Source organism: Bubalus bubalis, chromosome 11 (assembly GCF_019923935.1).
Source record: "Bubalus bubalis isolate 160015118507 breed Murrah chromosome 11, NDDB_SH_1, whole genome shotgun sequence".
Classification (NCBI taxonomy): domain Eukaryota; kingdom Metazoa; phylum Chordata; class Mammalia; order Artiodactyla; family Bovidae; genus Bubalus; species Bubalus bubalis.
Window position 1 is genome coordinate 44000124 of NC_059167.1, and position 18643 is coordinate 44018766.

The following is an 18643-nucleotide window of genomic DNA, read 5'->3' on the forward strand; positions in this document are numbered from 1 at the left end:
CAAGTACCAACTCTTCTGAGTGTCTCTTGCTACCTGCCCCCCCCCCCCCACCTCCTCCCCTCCTCTTTCTCAAAGCCTCCTATCCTCCTCCCCTTCTCCATCAACTGACATAAAAGATCTGAGGGTGGGAGCCAGGAGAGCACGTTAGTTCCTGAGATTTTGAGAGAGTAAAGTTTCAGTATCAATGTATCCACCTCCCCTCCTCCTTCTGAACTCTAGAGATATACTTAGATACACACAAAACACCCACTGGAACTTTTAAATGATGGGAAGAGATCCACAAGCCACCTGTGAAACAAAAGCTTGGTGCTTCATAGTCATGGGAACACACAGGTTGGAGAAGAGCTCATGTTTATTAAATAGGTCCACACATACCTACAGAAAGCAGGTGGCCCTTGCACAGAGATAGGAGTCCTCACACATAGGCATCTTGACGATGCCACCTTGCTTCTCTGCCATCCTCTCTTCCCACCCAGCTGTAGGTATTTACCACAGCTGCCCTATGAGGTGCAACAGAAAGGCAGTCACTCCGCCCTTGGCTAGGCCCTGGCTATGATTTATGGGTAAGCCACCTAACCCAGTTCTGGAATATGGAGATAATAACCACCAGGCTAGGTGCTGTGAGGATGAAGGAGAATAATATATGCAGGGCCTTTGGCACAGCTTCTGGCGCTGACCTGCCTGATTCCTGAGCCTGACTTTCCTACCCGCACGCCTGGGCTGATGGTGCCTCCTGGCACTTGGTCCCCACCCTGGGGACCCTGGTCTGACAGGGTGGGGACTGACAGGGTGGGAAGAGTGGGGACTAGTCTGGGACCTCGGATCTGTACCCGAGGACCCCAGCTCTCAGGTCACAGGTCTGCTGGCCAGGGCCAGCCTTCAGGGTGGTGTGGTGCGAGGGGAGCCACGGGTATGTGCAAGTACCATAGGTCTTCTGCCCCTGGACCCGTGGGCGGCGGGCGGAGCGGGCCAGTGGAGGTGGGCAGAGCCCGGCGGTAAGTCGACTCAAGGCTGTGGGTGGCTTCCTCCTGTTGCTCAGTATCAGGGAGAGGCGGGGGAGGACATTCATTTTTTCCCTAAGTAAGCATCCACCCATCGTTCCGATTAACTATCGATTGTGAAAAGCCAGCTGCGCCCCTTAAAGGCGAAGCTCGGCCCCCGCGCGCCCATGTGTCTGTCTCCCTGGACCCTTGGTGGTGGACCTACTCCGCGTGTGCAGGGCAGCGATGGGCCAACGCTTCTGCACCGGCTCATCTAGCAACCTCGGGAACCGCCACCACGAGCTGTGGTTTGAGTCCTGCCTGGCCACCCGCGGGGGCATTTTCTTCCCCGAGTGTCCTGTCACGCCCTCGGAGCCGGTCATCTGTTCCGCAGCGTCCCTGGAGCCCGGGGTTCGAGGACCCGGCCGGCTCTTGGAAAGTTATTTCAAAAAGCAGATGTGTTGCAACCCTCACTGCAGCAAACTACAGGGCACGGATTTCCCGAACCACCCCCCATCCCCAACCCCGGCCCGATACCTCCCCACCTCCTGCCCCGGCCCGACGACCCGAGCCCTGCAGCGCGGAGAGGCAACCCTCAAACGCACCTACTCTCCCTCCAGCGCCCAGATGCAATGGGGAGAAAACCCCAAAGCAAAGTCAGAGCGCAGAGCCGTCCCAGTCCCGGCCTGGAAAGGATCGGACTGTTGGGGATCGGCCTCCCGTCCGGCAGCTCCGAGAAATACTCGCGATTTCCCGCCCGGGCCTCCCCTCCTCAATGCCCCACTCTTCCTGGCGGGGCTGCCCCGACCCCTCGTACCTGCGGCGGTCCCGGGCTCGCCCTCGCTCTGCTCGCCGGAATCTGAATCCATGCCGCCGGCTGGCGTCCACAGCCGCCCGCCCGTCCCCGGGGCGTCCGGGGCCGGCGTCCGGACTCGGGCAGCCGCGTAGCACTCGGGCCGGGCGATGCGCGGCGGGCCGCGGCAGGGGGCGGCTCGGAAGAGGCCAGCGCGGCCCGCTCTCCGCTCCCCGCGCCCGCCGGCCGGTGCCTGTGCGCGAGGCGAGCGCGGGGCGGAGGGTGGGGCGCGCCGGGAGAGCTAGGAGGAGGGCGGGGAGGCGCTAGCTGGGAGGAGCAGGAGCGTCCGGCGCCCCGCGGGCTCCAGACTGGGGTTAAATACCCGGGGGAGGCGCCGCTCCTCCACCCGCGCCCCGCGTCGGGCACCCGCAGCCCTGGACTTGCGGAGCCCGGCTAGGTCGTGCGAGTTGGCGAGGCCGAGCCCCTTGCCTTGGGGGTGGCCAAGTTTGGAGAATTCTTAGATGAAAAAGCGCCTCTACCCAAGTTGGAAAAGGAGAGGTTCCGAGTGGGAATGCTGGGGCTGCCCAGGTTCGAGTCTGACTTCACAGTTAGGAGATCTTGGGCGAGTGACTTAACTTCTCTGTGCCTATTTCCTCACTTGGAAAATGGGGGAAATGAGAGTTCCCTTTTGTCCCGAATGGTGTGAGGGGAGTGTATAAATCATGCATGTGAGGGGCCAAGAGCAGGACCTGGCACCTAGCGAGCAAGTACACAGCGTGCGGCAGGTACAGCTAACGCTGGCGGCTCTTCTCCCGGCGTGGGTGCGGCGGCCGTGGTCTGGAGCCCGAGCTGCCGTCCAAGGCAGGACTCCCCCTCCTGCTGGCCGAGGAGCCAAGCCACTTCCAGGCACAGACTCTGGCAAGAATGGATTTAAAAACCTTTACTTTAACATAGAGTGCTAAATTTCCTCAATACCCTCCTCCTTCCACTTTCTAAAAGGAAAAAAAGAGAGAGAGAGAAGCAGTTGTATACTGATTAGAAATTAAGAGACTAAACTGGGGGGGAAATGCACGGAGCACTAAGGCCTGAGGGGATCCTTTGTTGTTAATTCCTGATTATCCACGCAGTCTTATTTTCTTCCTCAACTGTCAGTTCCAACACTTACATAACCTTAAGCCGGCTTCTCTACATGTAAAGTGTGGGCAGAGAACAGGGACACACTTTATTGACCTGAGCAAAATGAAATTGGAAAGAGAAAAGTCTGCCCAAAAGAACCCTTTATTGTTTCCTCTGTGCACTCGTTTTAATCTCTACAATGACCCAGTGAGGAATTTGAAAAAAAAATTTTTGTTTTGGAGGTCAAAAATGGTTGAAAGTCGGCAGTTTCGAAGATAACTTACACTGTTATCTCCATTTTGAGATGTGGAAACAGTCTCTGAGCCTATGGTCTCAGGCTCAGTATGTGGGTGAGCTGGGCCTTGAAATCTGATCTGATGTCTGGACTTTCTACTCACCACTACGGTAGTGTCACAAGTGAGTTTGGCCTCTTGACTGCCTGGAGTCTGCCTCTTTTGGAGGAGGTCTGGACTTTTCAGAGTGCAAATACAGTTCTCCTTTGGGTTCTCAGAAAACATTTTCTGGATGGCAAAACTCATGGACTTAAGCTAGTAAGAGCTGGATGGATTTTATTGGAAGGGTTTAAAGAACCCTCGCTAGACGTAAGATCTTGGGCAAATGGTGTAACCTCCCTTAGTTTTCTCAGGTGATGGCATCTCCTTCATAGGGCAGTTGTAAGGGAGTGAGTGAAATAATGAGTGTGGAAGCTAGTTAGTACCCAATGCCTGGCACACAGTTCATGTTTGATAAATGGAAAGAACGTTCTTAGATTTAATGGATTCCATTTAGAAAAACAAAATATTTTAAAATCACAATTTTAAGTGAAAAGAAAAAAAGTCACAGCAACAGTTGGATAAAAGTTGACACTCAAAAAACAAATAGCTGGGTCATTAAAAAAAGTTTGGCAACATGGCTTTGTAGTCCTAAGGAAAAACAAGGATGATAGCATCAGAGAACAGAGCATATTAGATTGAAAAGTCATCCAGCTTCCTCTAAGGGCCATGCCTAATTTCAGCAACAGGAAATGTGAAACTTTCTCTGCCCCCCAGACCTACTTTTCTGGCACTTGGTGGAAGCTTTTTTTATTTTTCTTTTTTGTTTGTTTTAATGGACAGGTGATCTGGGTTGAAGACAGAAATATCACTGAGACATCTACACATCTTAGCGCGAACAGGGAAACTGACTATTGGAACTTGATCAACAGTAAACAAAGTACTGGGAGTGCAATTAACAACAGAGATATGTCCGTCAGTCATCAGCTCTTTACTGAGTACGTAGTACATTTTAGATCAGAGATTCTGAGGGCAGAGGGTATGTGTATGTGTGTGCTCAGTCATGTCTGACTCTTTGCAACTCCGGGGAGAGAGAGGGCTGGTCAGAGTGCTCCTGAGAAGTCTATGAGGTGAGTTGGCAATAAGCAACACCAACTCGTTTAGCCATCCCTGTATTTAATCGTAGTTGCTGCTAAGTCGTCGCTTCAGTCGTGTCCGACTCTGTGCGACCCCATAGATGGCAGCCCACCAGGCTCTCCCGTCCCTGGGATTCTCCAGGCAAGAACACTGGAGTGGGTTGCCATTTCCTTTTCCAATGCATGAAAGTGAAAAGTGAAAGTGAAGTTGCTCAGTCGTGTCTGACTCTTAGCGACCCCATGGACCGCAGCCCACCAGGCTCCTCCGTCCATGGGATTTTCCAGGCAAGAGTACTGGAGTGGGATGCCATTGCCTTCTCCGAGGTTTTAATCGTAGTATATGTCTGCAAAAGGAGGCAGATGTAGAATGAAAAACTGAATGTGGAATTAAACAATGGAGAAGAGAGATCCAAACCAAATAAAATCTCCATTCCAGTTTCCTATGATATGCAATCTGTTGTCATGGGATAGCAAGACAAAGGGAAATGACTGCTGGCACGCAAGTGGGTTTAATGAGGAACATTAGTGGAACATACCTTATCTGTCCTCCCAGTGTGGAAAAATATGTATAAGAGAAGGAAGTCCTTAAAATAGTATCGCTTGATCATCATCTCGACAAAAAAGGGGAAATCTGAGGTGTTGAATCTCAGATTTACAAACCAATCCTAGTATGTTTCTTTAAAAGAAAGAAAGAGAAAGCTCTTAGAAAAGGGGAAAGGACTTCCGTGGTTCCTCTGTATATTTTTAGAAGAATGGCATCACTTTGCAGACTTGAATCTAGACTTATAAACCACTTTCCTCAGTGTTTCCACTACATCTTTTCAGCTTGGCTACTCTTCAGACATGAACATTTCTAACTCATATTGGTCATTTCTTAGCTTCAGCTAATGAAATCGGTGGCTTTTTAAGGAACCTTGTCTGGTGGGAAAAGCATATTTATTTGTAAGGCGACAAGAAACAGATAATAAAGTAGATCCATTTCTTCTAACACGATAATACTCCTTTAATCCAAGCCAGTGCTATGACTCATCTGCCTGTCTCCTCTTGTGGGATGGAAAGGGAGCCGTCTGCAACCTTCGGCAGGCAGCCGGGAGGAGAGAGGGAGGGAGGTTCCTCTCCCAAGCTAGGGCTGCTGTTCTGCTTTGAAAATTCACAGGGTTCTGGAACTGCCATTTCTTTGGGCTGAAGTGGCCCTTGGTACTTTGGAACCAGATCTCGCCTGGGACCACCTCATTTTTAATAACTCGTCTCGAGGTGGTTGCTGGCACCAAGGAAGCTTCTGCCCAGAGCCAAGGTGACCTCTGTGGGGCTCTGGGCAAGCTGGACCAGTGGGGTTTGAGCTTGCTTCCTATCCATCTGGCAGAACAAGATGCTGGAAGACAGCCTTGAAAGAAGGGGATTTTCCTATTTTTTTTCCTGGCTAGCAAAATAATTTTTATTGTTACCCATCCCACCTTGCCTTATTTCAAAAGCAATGCACATCACTGTAGGAAAAAAAATGGGAAAAACTTACAAGCAAAAGAAGATTTTAAAATCCATTCATAATTTCACCAGTGGCAGTAATTATTAGCATATCTTTTGAAAAATTTCCTTCTTTGTGTGTATAGCAATCTGCTTTTGTAACTTGCTTTTTCCTTTTAACAGTGGTGAACATCACTCCATCTACTGACAACATGATTTTTAAAAGCTGCATGATATTCTATTATATGGGTGTACCATAGGTATTTAAACATCCTCTATTGTTGGGCATACAGGTTGTTTCCAATTTTCTGCTAAAATAGCATCAGTGAGTATCTTCATGTCCAAATCTTTGCACATGTCTTTAATCAGTGTCTGCCAACCTTCAGCAGCCTCCATTGTTCTTGGGAGGAAAAAACAAGACAGAAAATTATAGCTAACAAAATAATAGCTGTATCTATCCTGAAACATTAAGGTTATCAAGAATTTTAATGAGCACGATCCCTCTTGGCAGAGGATGGGTTAGTTGAGTTCATTCTTGAATTTATCAAGCATTGATTGAGCTCAGAGGGCATTTTTATGGGTTGAAGAGAGGAATAGAGAACATCCTTCTGCATTTTTTGGTGGGCACTGTGTCCTCTGCACAGGCCCATCCATGTTCAGGCACCTGTGGGGAGGCAGGGGTGGAAGAGGCTGGTCATTTGGGCTTCAGGCTGTTCTCCCAGGCTTTTAGTTCTGCCCTCATGAGCTGCCTACAGGACAGCTTCCTGAGCAGCAAATGCAATGATAGGACTCTAAAGCACAGATTCAGAGGGAGAGGGAAGTTGAAAAAGAGGGAAGAGGAAGAGAGATAAAGAGGAAAACTCCATGGCCCCAGTCTCTGTTGTGTTTTGGCTCAGCTTCCTATGGGGCTGCTTGTAAGCCTTTTAAACAGAAGGACCAGGATCATAGGTTCGGCCCCGCTGGGAGTCCCCCTGCTTACATATGGTATCTTGGCCCCCTGTGGCATTCCGTCTGGGGGCTGCAGGTTGTGAGGGTGCTGCATTGGAGCTGTTCTTATAACCATCCGCAAGGCTTGTATATGGGCACCCTAAATGACGGATTTTGCTGTGCTATATGTGTTCCCATCTTCTTGGATCCTTCCTGGTGTGGAAAGGGTCAATTTATTCCTACTGGGGAGAAGGGTGGTCTCAAAACCCATGAAACTCAAGCAGCAACTAGAATTCCTCCAGTTTAGGGACATAAGAGAGTACCCAAAGACTATAGAGGGGCAATATTGCCCCAGCTTTCTAAAGTAAGAAAGGAGTAGATTTCAGGAATCACAGATCCATAACAGGCCTTTTTGGCCACTCTTTAGAAAAAGTCTGGCACAAGTAGGTTTATGTATGTTTAAAGAAAAAAGTGGTGATCACCAGCAGCCAACATGGGCTCATTATGATGTCCCATTAAGATGACCATGTTAACTTTCTTTAAACAGTATCATTAGGTGAATCAAGATAATTTTATTTAACTTTAAGGCAGCAAGGATTAGTTAAGCACTCTGTACTTGAAGTGAAGAGAGCTGACTGCCATGGATATTATACATTGTGATGTAAGTAAAGAATTTGATAAAGTCTTGCATAACTCCTTTGCTGTTAGTGGATCTAGAACTGGTTGAGCAGCATCACCCAGTGAGGCCTGATTCATAGTTCTGAGTTAACTTGAAGGGAGATCTCCGGTGGAGTCACACAAAGCTCTGTCCTTTGCTCTGGTCTAACTCTATTCTTTTTCTTCTTCCTCCTCTTCTTTTTAAACCAGCGCTTTGGAGGATGAATTTGGTTGTGCTTATCAAATGTGTGGTTACCCTGCTAAGACAGGTCAGGAAAGACTTGAAATCACATAGAAAAAAAGTACATGGGTCTTGATAGTCCGTAGACTCCACATGAGTCAGCAGTGGGATGACCGCTGCATTGCTACACGAAGGGCGGGATTAGTCCTCTGTTTCTGAGCTGGTGTTCGGGTCACCAGGGCTCTCGTGAACATCTGGTACCACATCCCAGGGAGCTCCCAGAAGGAGGGATACCAGAACAGTGAAGGAGGTTTGGGAAGTATTCTGTATACGGAAGTTTGAATGTCAGGCTTGGGAAAGAAAGAAAACAAGACATGACAGGATGGATGTCCTCAGACGTGTAAAGACCTAGACTCTAGGCCGATAGGGAACTAGAGATCAGTGTTATAAGTTATACACTGTTATAAGTTACACACTGTTATAAGTTACACACAGTATTATAAGTTGCATGCTGATCTGTAACACTATGGGTCCGTGTTACACAAAAGCAGAATTTGTATTTAGGGCCACTCCTGGCCTGCTTGTCCTCAGATCCATCCTTGCATGTTCTCTGCTCTGTATGGAGGAAGCGCTGGCCGTTGCAGGCTGCATTTGCCGTCCTGTGATATGAGCTAGTTGCTAGCTGGATCTAGCAATGTGAAGCACTGGCAGAAGACTGGAGGACAGGGCAAGAAAGAGCCGGGATAGTCTCTCCAGCCCTCCATCCTTCAGTCCTGTGACTGTTGCTGTATCTCTTCCCTGGCTCCAGCTGCCACTGATGGACCCACTGTAGTTCCAGCTTCCATCAGGTGACCATGGCCTCTGGGTTCCAGTAATAGCACATCCTCTCTTTTTTTCCCTCCAGCCCAGGATGGCAGTGGCTTCCTGCTGTTGCTAATATCTAGGCTTCCTTGGGGTTCCCCAGGTGGTGCTAGTGGTAAAGAATCCATCTGCCAAGCAGGAGACGCAAGAGATGCGGGTTTAATCCCTGGGTGGTGAAGATCCCCTGGAATAGGAAATGGCAACCTGCTCTTTTTGAGACAATCTTATGGACAAAGGAGCCTGGTGGGCTACAGTCTATGGGGTCGCAAAGAGTCAGACATGACTGAGCACAAACACTCCAGGTTGCTGTACTGCCCTCTGGCTTCTCAGCTCTTCCATCCCCCTGTAACTGGTCCCCTGCATTATTCTTTTAAAAATTATATATTTTCAGAATTGGGATTAGAACTCAAGGCTCCTGACCTGAGATCAGCACTCTTTTCATTTCATGTTGGCTCTCTCCTCCTGTACAGATTTTTATTAACCATCCACCCATGGTTTCTATTAGTCACTCTTTTGATCTATGGGAGGGAAAATTGAGTCTCCTAAATCCTTTTTTAAAAAAAAATTCTCTTGTGATTATGTGACAACCTAGTTCAATAATACTCGCTAATTATTTTACAGAACAAATACCGCTCGCCAAGTGTTGAGTGGAACCTTTTTTTCCTCCCTTCAAAGCATTTTGTACTTAGAAAAGCTAAATACACATTCCAATCTGGAAGATTCCATTTATATAAGTCTCTGATTTCATAATGTCTATGTTGAATTGAGGGCTGTAGAAAAGGAAAGGAATGCTCAAGGCCACCTAGTCTAACCCCATCACTTTAAATGTAAAAAAACAGGTTCAGAAAGATGGAGTGGCTTTCCCAACTTTAGGGGCAGAGTGGGGCAAGAACCCAGGTCTCAGGTCTGAGTTCAGGATACTTATACCGTCATGCTCATTTATAGGCTGTTTACTGTCATTTACTACATCCCGTTTTCAATCTGCTTCTGCCTTCAGTTCCCAAATCTCTTCCCAGTGCTGTCTTTCCCTTCTTTTGAACTCCTGCTTACCAGGGTTTCAGTAGCCCATCTCCACTTGGAATGGAATTATCAAAGTAGGAGTTGACTAAGCCCTTTTTAAAATTTCTTTATCTCATCAAAAACTTACTTTGGCTCCTTCCCCTTCCCTTCTTTCTCCTCCACTCCCCTTCTTTCCTGGATTCTCAGATTTTCCGTTCTTCTCTCCTCCCTAGCCAACATTTTTCCTTCACACCAAGTCTTCTCTTGGCATGGCCTGTTAATTGGTCTCTCCCTTTTGTGTTCAGTCATCCCAGTTGAAGCCATCAACACTTCTAAGAGAGGAATCTTTCAAGTCCTGGATCTGATTCCTGGTTGCCTTTGATCATTCTCTGAGGAAAGCCATAAATTAATGCCATTCCTTGGCAGGCCCCCTGGGCCTGTCCAGATCACTTCCCTGGCCTCTCAGTTACGGATGTGATCATCTTAACACCTCAAACACTATAGCATAGATGGGAAATCCTCCCCTAGCCAAGAATGTAATATTTATTCTAGGTCAAACTATTAACATGTATCATCCCATGGGAATTTCCACTGTTTCAACAACTTTCTCTTTTGGCTGTCAGTATCAATCTTAGCTGGTTTTTAGATCTTTCCAAATTTATGTTATCTGGACAGTCATGAGTGATCAGATTTACTGAAGCTCTTTCAGGATAACATCATTACAATATAATATTTGAGTCACCATGACCCTGTTCAAATGAACTAATCCTACCCCCAAACAGACACGTTGACAACATATTTCCAGTTGGCTTAATTATATTCTTCTATCCTTTCAGATTTTGTGTTACTTCCTTCCAATGTGGATTTTGTCAAGTCACATACTTATCAAGAATCCAGGAACTCACTTTACCCTTCACATTCCTATAATTCATACTTTAATTTCTCTTGATGAAGTTGATAAGTCCAAGGATCAAGTATTGGATTTCTGTCCCAGGAAACAAGTGTAGGGCACACCTGTCTCCTTCCTTGGTCCAGGTGATACTGCTGTAAGAGTTAGCAGGAACAGGAAGTGGTCCAGAGGAAAGAGGCAGCCTTGGACACCAGAATCCTAACCCCATTGTGCTCTCCTCTCCTAGACTGGGCGGTGGGTCAGAGCAACACTAACTCTCAGTTCCGGAAATCACATCTTTCCAAAATCTCCACAGTTACCTAAGGTACCAACAGCCTCCCAGTTCCCCACATTCGTCTTCAAATTAGTTCTGTGATTTTTTTTTTTTTTTGGGGGGGGTCTTACTTCCACTTTGGTGTTCACAGTTCTATCAAATTCTAATGCTATTTCTTCCACAGATCTCTTGATTTTATTCTTTCATTTCCAAATCCACAGCTCCCTCCTCCCAGCTCTTTACCTGTGTCTTGAATGCTGCAACAACACACTTCCTCCAGCCTTGCCCAAATAAATGCCCTGTACCCAAGCCAGAGCTCAGGCTCCCTCAACCATCACTCTTTTTCATCTGAGAACTTGTGTCTTCACCATCCTGCTCTACTCCCTATGCCCAGGAGAGCCTTGAATTTGCGTCAAAACAAAGAACTTGCCAGAGTATCAGCAATGATGGTTTGTCCCAGTGCACCCCGTTTCAGTCTCTCTCTGCTTCCTGCCTTAATTTCTCTGACTCTCTGCTTGCTGATGTGTTGGCCCCTTTTCCTTCTTCCCCTAGCATAAGGCCTGCCTCCTTCCAGCCAGCCGGGATGCTTTGCTTTGACAGCTAGAGGTTCTGACTCTCTGGCTTGGCCTTAGGCCCTTGTCCCCAGAATTACCCTCATGAGAACTTTGGGCCAGCAATCCCTGGTGTTCCTGGAACCCACATCTTCTTGGCTTTGCTTCTGGACCAGTAAGTGTTGGGTAATTTCTGGCATGTCAGAGTGAAGACACCTGGATTTTTGTCATGAACTTGATGTGTGAGTTTAAATAAGTCAGGGCTGCCTGCCTCAGCTGTCTTCAGATGCCAGTTCTGAGGACCTTCAGCTTGCCATCTTGCATGCCTTGAACATATCCACCACTTCCCTGCTAATGCCCGAACCTGTCCTGACCAAGCCCCTTTCTCCTGCCACAAGACGAGGAGTGGGATGAGTCTTGTCTGTAGCACTCAGCATACCCTGAGTCCCTGCATGTTCACCGACCCACAGTTTCTCCTTTGGCTCTGTTCCCCAGACTGTAAACAGTGTGCTTGGGTCTTACCTCAGTGTAAGAGGCAAGAGGTAAATGGTTTGATATTAAAACTCCAACTAAAAATCTTATTTTATCTGCTTAAAAAAATCATTGTAATATATAGTGGAACTATATGTAACCTTGTTCTGTATTTTCCAACTCTCCTGTAAATGTGTTATCATAGTTTCATAATATAAGAAACTTAAAACTAAAAAATAAAGTATGCCTTCCCACAGAAGCCCCTCCCCACCGCCTGGTCATTCTAATAGCCCTTCTTGGGCACCATTATCTCATTCTTGTGGTATGGGAATACTGTGTTCAGTATTCCAAGAGCTAGTGCACTGAGATTTGTACTTCTGTTTTGTTTCCAATCCAAATTGATTATTTTTTTCAGTTTTCATCCAGATGTTTGATATCATGTAAACACAGCTTGAAAGTGTTCCTGAACTGCTTACAGATGTACACCAGTGAAATCCTTTCCAAATTATATATAATGATGCTCTATTTATATCTGTACCATAGTCTCTGGCTTGAGTTTTAACTATAAGACTAAACTAGAAAAAAAGTGAAAAATTCACATATGTGGATGATTTGTCTACTTGATTAAAGACTCCAGATATTTAGACATATTCAGGAATTGACATCGTTTCCCACTGAATGCAGGCATATCTGTAGCCATGATATTCTGAACTGAATGTTTGTGTCCCCATTCATATGTTGAAGTCCGACTTTGAAGGTATTTGGAGATGAGTTCTTTAGGAGGTGATTAGGGTTAGATGAGGTTATGAAGGTGGGGTCCTTATGATGGGATTAGTGTCTTTATAGGAAGAGATAGAAGTGAACTCTCTCCCTCACCGCATGAGCTCACACAAAGAAAGGGTCATGTGAACACACAGTGAGAAGGTACTGTGCTGTGCTGTGCTTAGTCGCTCAGTCTTGTCTGACTCTTTGCGATCCCATGGACTGTCACCCGCCAGGCTCCTCTGTGCATGGGGATTCTCCAGGCAAGAATACTGGAGTGGGTTGCCATGCCCTCCTCTAGGGGATCTTCCCAACCCAGGGATCAAACCCAGGTCTCGCACATTGCCGGTGGATTCTTTACTGTCTGAGTCACCAGGGAAGCCCAAGAATACTGGAGTGGGTAGCCTATCCCTTCTTAGGGGATCTTCCTGACCTAGGAATTGAATTGGGGTCTTCTGCCTTGCAGGAGGATTCTTTACCAGCTGAGCTACCAGGGAAGTGAGAAGGTGGGTAATTCTTCTGGCTAGGTGCAATCCAAGAGAAAACCTCTCGTCAGAACCTGACTATGCTGGGACTTTGATCTCAGATGTCTAGCCTCCAGACTGTGAGTAAATAACACTTCTTTTGTTTAAGCACCCGGTCTATGGTATCTTGTTGTGGAGACTGAGCAGAATGATATACATGGGGACTGAGAATCTGCTGCTTCATTCAGTGCCTGTTCACTGTGACTCTCGAACCTGCTGTATATAAGCCAAGACATTCTTCCTTGATGTTTGGCACCAGAAGGACACCCTGTAAGCCCTTTAGATCTACTTAATTCTCATCAAGGCTTAGTGGAAGATACAGTATTTATGGATGATTGCATAAAAGGTATTGTTTTGTCCAAAGATGTTACAGTTTGGCCAAATTTCTGGCCCACAAAATTGTAAGGAAAATAAAATGGTAGTTGTAAGTCACTAAATTTGGGGGTAATTTGTTATGCATCTGTAGTAACTGTAAGAGATATACATTTCATTGATTCCTGTCAGTAAAATCCCACCCCTGAATCAAGCCCAACCAACAGAAAGCCTACCTTGGTTGGATTGTTTTTGAGTAGCCCTCAGGTGTGGTGCCCTGGTTTGTACCAACAGACAGGATCAGAGGCAGCTGTTCTGTAGAGATACTGTTGAGAGGGGATCGAGGTCACTTAGAGCTTAGTGCAGGAAAAGTTGTGTTTCTTGGGAGCAGTTGGTATCTTACAAACACTGTGAATCTTATTTTTGTTCAGCTTTTCCTCTTTGCTCTGGCTTCTAGGAAGCTCAGGACTAATTCTGTGACCAACATGTAACAATCTTATTTCTTTATATCCTTCTGTATCTATTTTTATAAGCCCCTTAAAAATACTTTTGGAACAAGTGTTTTGATGCAATTGGGCTATAAATGAATTAATGCAGGAATGAATGTCCCTCAAATCACCTTAGAATTTGAGAATGTTTTTAGATTGAGCTAGTTCCAACATAAAGCTTTATTATAACTTTATTAAAAACCAAACATATCTTGTGTGCATGCATGCTAAGTCATTTCAGTTGTGTCCGACTCTTTGTGATCCTATGAATAGGCTCCTCTGACCATGGGATTCCCCAGGCAAGAATACTGGCATGGGTTCCCATGCCCTCTTCCAGGGGATCTTCCTGGCCCAGGGACTGAACCTACATCTCTTACATCTCTTGCATTGGCTGGCAGATTCTTTACCACTAGCACCACCTGGGAAGCCCACAAAATTGTAAGCAAAATAAAATGGTAAGATAAAACATATCTTACATTATCTAAAACAAAACTACAAGAAGCTAAAAGGGACCATCTAGACTGGGAGTTAAAAGAAATAATAATCCACTGCAAAGTAATATAACATCATTTAGTAAGTTAACAATGAGGCATTTCAACAGGAAAAGTGTGTTTATTGAGCACCCATTAGCTTGTGGGCATTTTGTAGATCCTTTATGTATTAAATTGTATTTCAGTTCAGTTCAGTTCAGTCACTCAGTTGTGTCTGACTCTTTGCGACCCCATGGACTGCAGCACTCCAGGATTCCCTGTCCATTACCAACTTCCGGAGCTTGCTCAAAATCATGTCCATTGAGTCGGTGATGCCATCTAACCGTCTCATCCTCTGTCATCCCCTTCTCCCCCTGCCTTCAGTCTTTCCCAGCATCACAGTCTTTTTCAATGAGTCAGTTCTTTGCATCAGGTGGCCAAAGTATTGGTCCAAAGTAATGGATTAGATTGCATTTAATCATGCTTCATCCAGATGGCCCTATGGACATATCTTAAGTTCAAATGAAAAAACTGATTAGAGAGTTTGAAAAGCTTGTCCTGGTCACACAGCTAAGTGGGAGAATTAAGCTTCGGACTCCATGCCCTTTCCAGTTATGGTGGGAATTGATAACCACCCTGACGTACACATGGGTTAGAGTGCTTCTCCAGGCATAGGTCAAATCCTCTTCAAGTACAGATGCATCTCTTTCATGGGAATGGGGTTTTGCTGCAACTAGTCCTGCTGGAGGAAGGAAACAGTGGCCTGGAGTGCAGCAGGCGGGGATGCATAGGAAGCAGAGACATGCCCCCAGGGGACAGCCTCTTACACAATCCTCACTTTCTGAGCTGTTTTCTTTTCCCCCTTCCATATTATCACCACCACACCCCACCCTCCTCAGAAGAATATCATTGCTTCTTCAGAGAGACTCCTGAAAAACTCACATGTTGGCCACCACTGTGGGTGAGGTTTCTGCTTGTTTCTGGGCACTGGCACATAGAGAGGTGTTTGCCTTTTCTCTTCACATCCAGATGGAAGGGGCTTCCCTGGTGGTTCAGAAGATAATGAATCTGCCTTCAATGCAGGAGAGCCGAGTTTGATCCCTGGGTCAGGTAGATCCTCTGGAGAAGGAAATAGCAACCTACTTCACTATTCTTTGGAGAAGGGAATGGCAATCCATTCCAGTATTCTTACCTGGAGAATTCCATGGACAGAGAAGGCTTGAGGGTTATAGTTCATGGGATCACAAAGAGTCAGACATGACTGAGCAACTAACACACACCAGTATTCTTGCCTGAAGAATTCCATGGACAGAAGAGCCTGGCGGGCTACAGTCCATGGGGACACAGAGTTGGACATGATTGAGCGGCTAACACTTTCAATTTCATGGACAGAAACTGGAAAAAGGTGTTCTTGGTACTGAAATAATTCCTTTCAATGGGTTCAGCTAGGAGATCAGGCAAGCATCATGACTATGGGCTTCTAGGCAGTGCCTGGACATTCTTGCATTTCATGGCAAGAAGGGTTTGGTAATGATCCCCTGCTGGCTGCGTCCTCTGCCAGGCAGTGATTTTAAGCCCCAGAGAGAAGAAACCCAGACCTGTGGGCAAGAACTCCATCCAAGCCCTGACTGCATGCTGTCATTTATCTGGATGATGCCCCTGGAACTATGACCTCAATTCTCAAATCTCTCTAATGGCTTGCCTGCATAAATGGACTTTTAGCTGCTATTAGAGTTAACCTTCTAAGTAGGCATGAGGTGATTTAAGGGGTGTGGTTTGGGTAAGCCAAACAGCTCCACACCTTCTCTGCTGCTGGGCATGTGCCTAAAGTCCCACCATCAGGGATTCAGATCACAGCACCAAGAGGAAGCTTTTAGTGTACAAGAGCCTCTTAATAAAAACATCCCTAGATGGATACTTGGAGCAGATCCAGGGGAGTCCCAGGCTGAAATGCTGCCTTCTCTACGCTCAGCCCCTTCTCCCTGTTCCAGCAGCTAGTACCTTCATTAGGCCATATGTACTCAGTCCTGGTTGGTTCTGGAGCCAGTTCAGTATGTGAGTTAGTGTCTTTCACCTCCACAGATGGGGCTTGGCAGTTGACTCACTCACTCACTCACTCATTCACACAGTTTTTGTTGAGCAGCTCCACGCTTAGGTGCTAGACATTTGGCTGGACTCTGAGGATACTGGCAGGAGCATAGTCCTGGCCATCATGGGGTGTACATTATGCTGGAGGAGGCAGACAAGTTCACTAATAAATGTGCCATGGGTCAGATGGTGATGAGCACTGTGAAGAAAATAAGGGGCTGGATGTGCGATATTTCACATGGGCAGATAGCAAAGGTCTCTTGGATGAAGTGACAGTGGGGCAGAAGCCGTGTGCAGGGAGCCAACAAGTGAGCCAAAGACATGGGGAAGTGTGTCCCAGGCAGAGGGGCACAGGCTGTGCTGGAGGACCCCCAAGGGCCTGGGGGAGCTGGGAGAGGCATGGGGAGGGAGTCAATGAGGAGGACAGAGTGGGAGGCGGGCAGGAGTGGTCATTCCACATTCCCAGTCTGAGTGCCTAGAAGGCTTGAAGTAAACTTTGGTACACAGCACCGGCCAAGCCATGGCATCTCTCCCAGAGAGCTAGGTACCTGCATCCCAAGCCCCAGCTTATCTGGACGACACCCTGGAAACTGCCTGCCAATTCCCCAGGAGCTGTAACCCTGTGCTTCCCTCTGCATCAGCAAGGACCATCCCTCTGCTGGCTCCTGTAGCCTCCTCCCTGCCCCCGCTGTGGCCCCTATAACCTTCCCTTGGTCATCCCCATCCCCTACCCCTGACATTAGGGTGGGAGCAGGCACCTTGCAGGTTGGTTCTCCTTAGCTCTAGCTCAGCCACCTATTAGCTTCTGTGCCACCCACTGTGTGCCTGGCCAGTCCTCCCACTGCATTCCTGGGGCTGGCTTGTTTGCACAGAATCACTGCTCAAAGCTATAAGATGCTTTGTGGACAAACACCTTCCACCTTGTGATTTTGTCCAGGGCTCACCCTGGGTAAGCCTTTTCCTGCCTTTGGGAAATCCATTGAGTACTTGGTGTGTGCTAGGCACTGTGCTTTACATTTGTCAAGATTATCAAGATTTTCCAGTAAGACAGATGTTACTAAATTTTATCCCCATTTTACAGATGAGAAAATGGAGACTCAGAAAGGCTAAAGCATTTGCTAAAGATCATACACAGCTGGTAAGTGGTGAAATTTCAGTTGAAACCAAATCTGTCTTTCCCCAGAGCCCCTCCCATAAAAATGAAGAGTTGAATGTATTCAGAAAGAGGTTTTGAGCTGAGAATTGTAACAGGGACAGCCCTGCAGCTCCAGCATGGAGGAGCTGCTCTGTGCATTTTGCCTGTGTTGTTCACCCAGCAGGAATGAAGATCCTGAAAACTGTTCTGCCATTCTTCACCAGTGATGACTCGGCTACGCCAGCGTCCCAAAGCATGCTGCTCCTCTGGCCCAGAGCTCCCTGATTGCAAGTGAAAAATGCCTGCGTCTATAGAACTTCCCCTGATGCATAAATGTTCTTTTTTCTGGCCTGCATGCCTGGCCTCTTTCATCAAACGTTTGCCCTCTGGGTACCGTGGATTGGGAACACAAAGCTAATTATGGCTCAGTCTCTGCTGTCGTGGGCACCCCAAAGAGATGCCCTTTTGAGATGGCTGCTTCCTGCCACTGTTATTCTGAGGAGAAGCCCACACTGCTGCCTTTCCCCACAATCCCCCTCAGGTCTGCAAGTTCTTAATGAGCACCTATTACCTGTGAGATTTGGTCCTGGGCCTGCTTAGTGAGAAATGAGACCTTTTTAGTCTTAAGGAGTCAATTAGCAAGATTAGGGGGTGTGGGGAGAGACAGGGTACATGGACGACAATAACCCATAAAACCCTATTAGCAGGCAGAACAGAGCCTTTTTCTTGCTTAACTACGTGCCTAAAAACAAAACAAAAATGAAAGACAATGTTATTTCAACAAGATGAGCCTGAAATGAAAATGGACATGGTATAAAAACTTTTTCATAGACCATTCAAACTGAATATTATGTTTTAGTAAACTTTTCTTTTTGAAAACTTCCACATTTACCTCAATTTTTGGAGGAATTTTCAGGAGATTATGAAGCTTCCATGAAACTATGTAAGTCTGTTTTTGTTCAGTCTCCAGATGTAAACCTCATTGGGAAAGTCGACCCCCACTTTGAGAAATAATGGCAAAAGCATAGAATTGTATGCAATTTCCCTTGGTTCATTTGGAGACATCTCAGTATAATTCGTTTTCTATTGCTGTGTCATTGGTGGTCTCCCCTCTTCCTCAGGGATTGCCGATGAGGCTCCTGACAGGGTCTCCCCAGGGGTACTTCGGGGAGATGATTTCTTCAGGTGGCACCTTGGGGCACAGGAAGGTACCAAAATCCTCCCTGTCACCATGTGTGGCCCCAGTAACCTGCCACAGTACCCCAGATTTCACCAGTAAGGCTTTATTCCCTTTGG

General features: G+C 46.8%; 1 protein-coding gene and 1 long non-coding RNA gene across 2 annotated transcripts in view; one reads left to right on the forward strand and one right to left on the reverse strand.

The window, feature by feature from the left end:
* TNFAIP8L3 (TNF alpha induced protein 8 like 3) overlaps positions 1-2015 on the reverse strand; it is a 45524-nt gene extending 43509 nt beyond the window's left edge. The window contains exon 1 of the mRNA XM_006077778.3: positions 1798-2015. Coding sequence (XP_006077840.1) covers positions 1798-1849 — 52 coding nt within the window. The 5' untranslated portion in view covers positions 1850-2015. The remainder of the gene's footprint in view (positions 1-1797) is intronic.
* Positions 2016-2138: 123 nt separating this feature from the next.
* Positions 2139-17702, forward strand: LOC123328046. The gene is made up of 5 exons (XR_006542775.1): positions 2139-2361; positions 4005-4159; positions 12797-12934; positions 17294-17350; positions 17529-17702. It is a non-coding gene; the product is annotated as an uncharacterized LOC123328046 (long non-coding RNA).
* Positions 17703-18643: the final 941 nt, after the last annotated feature.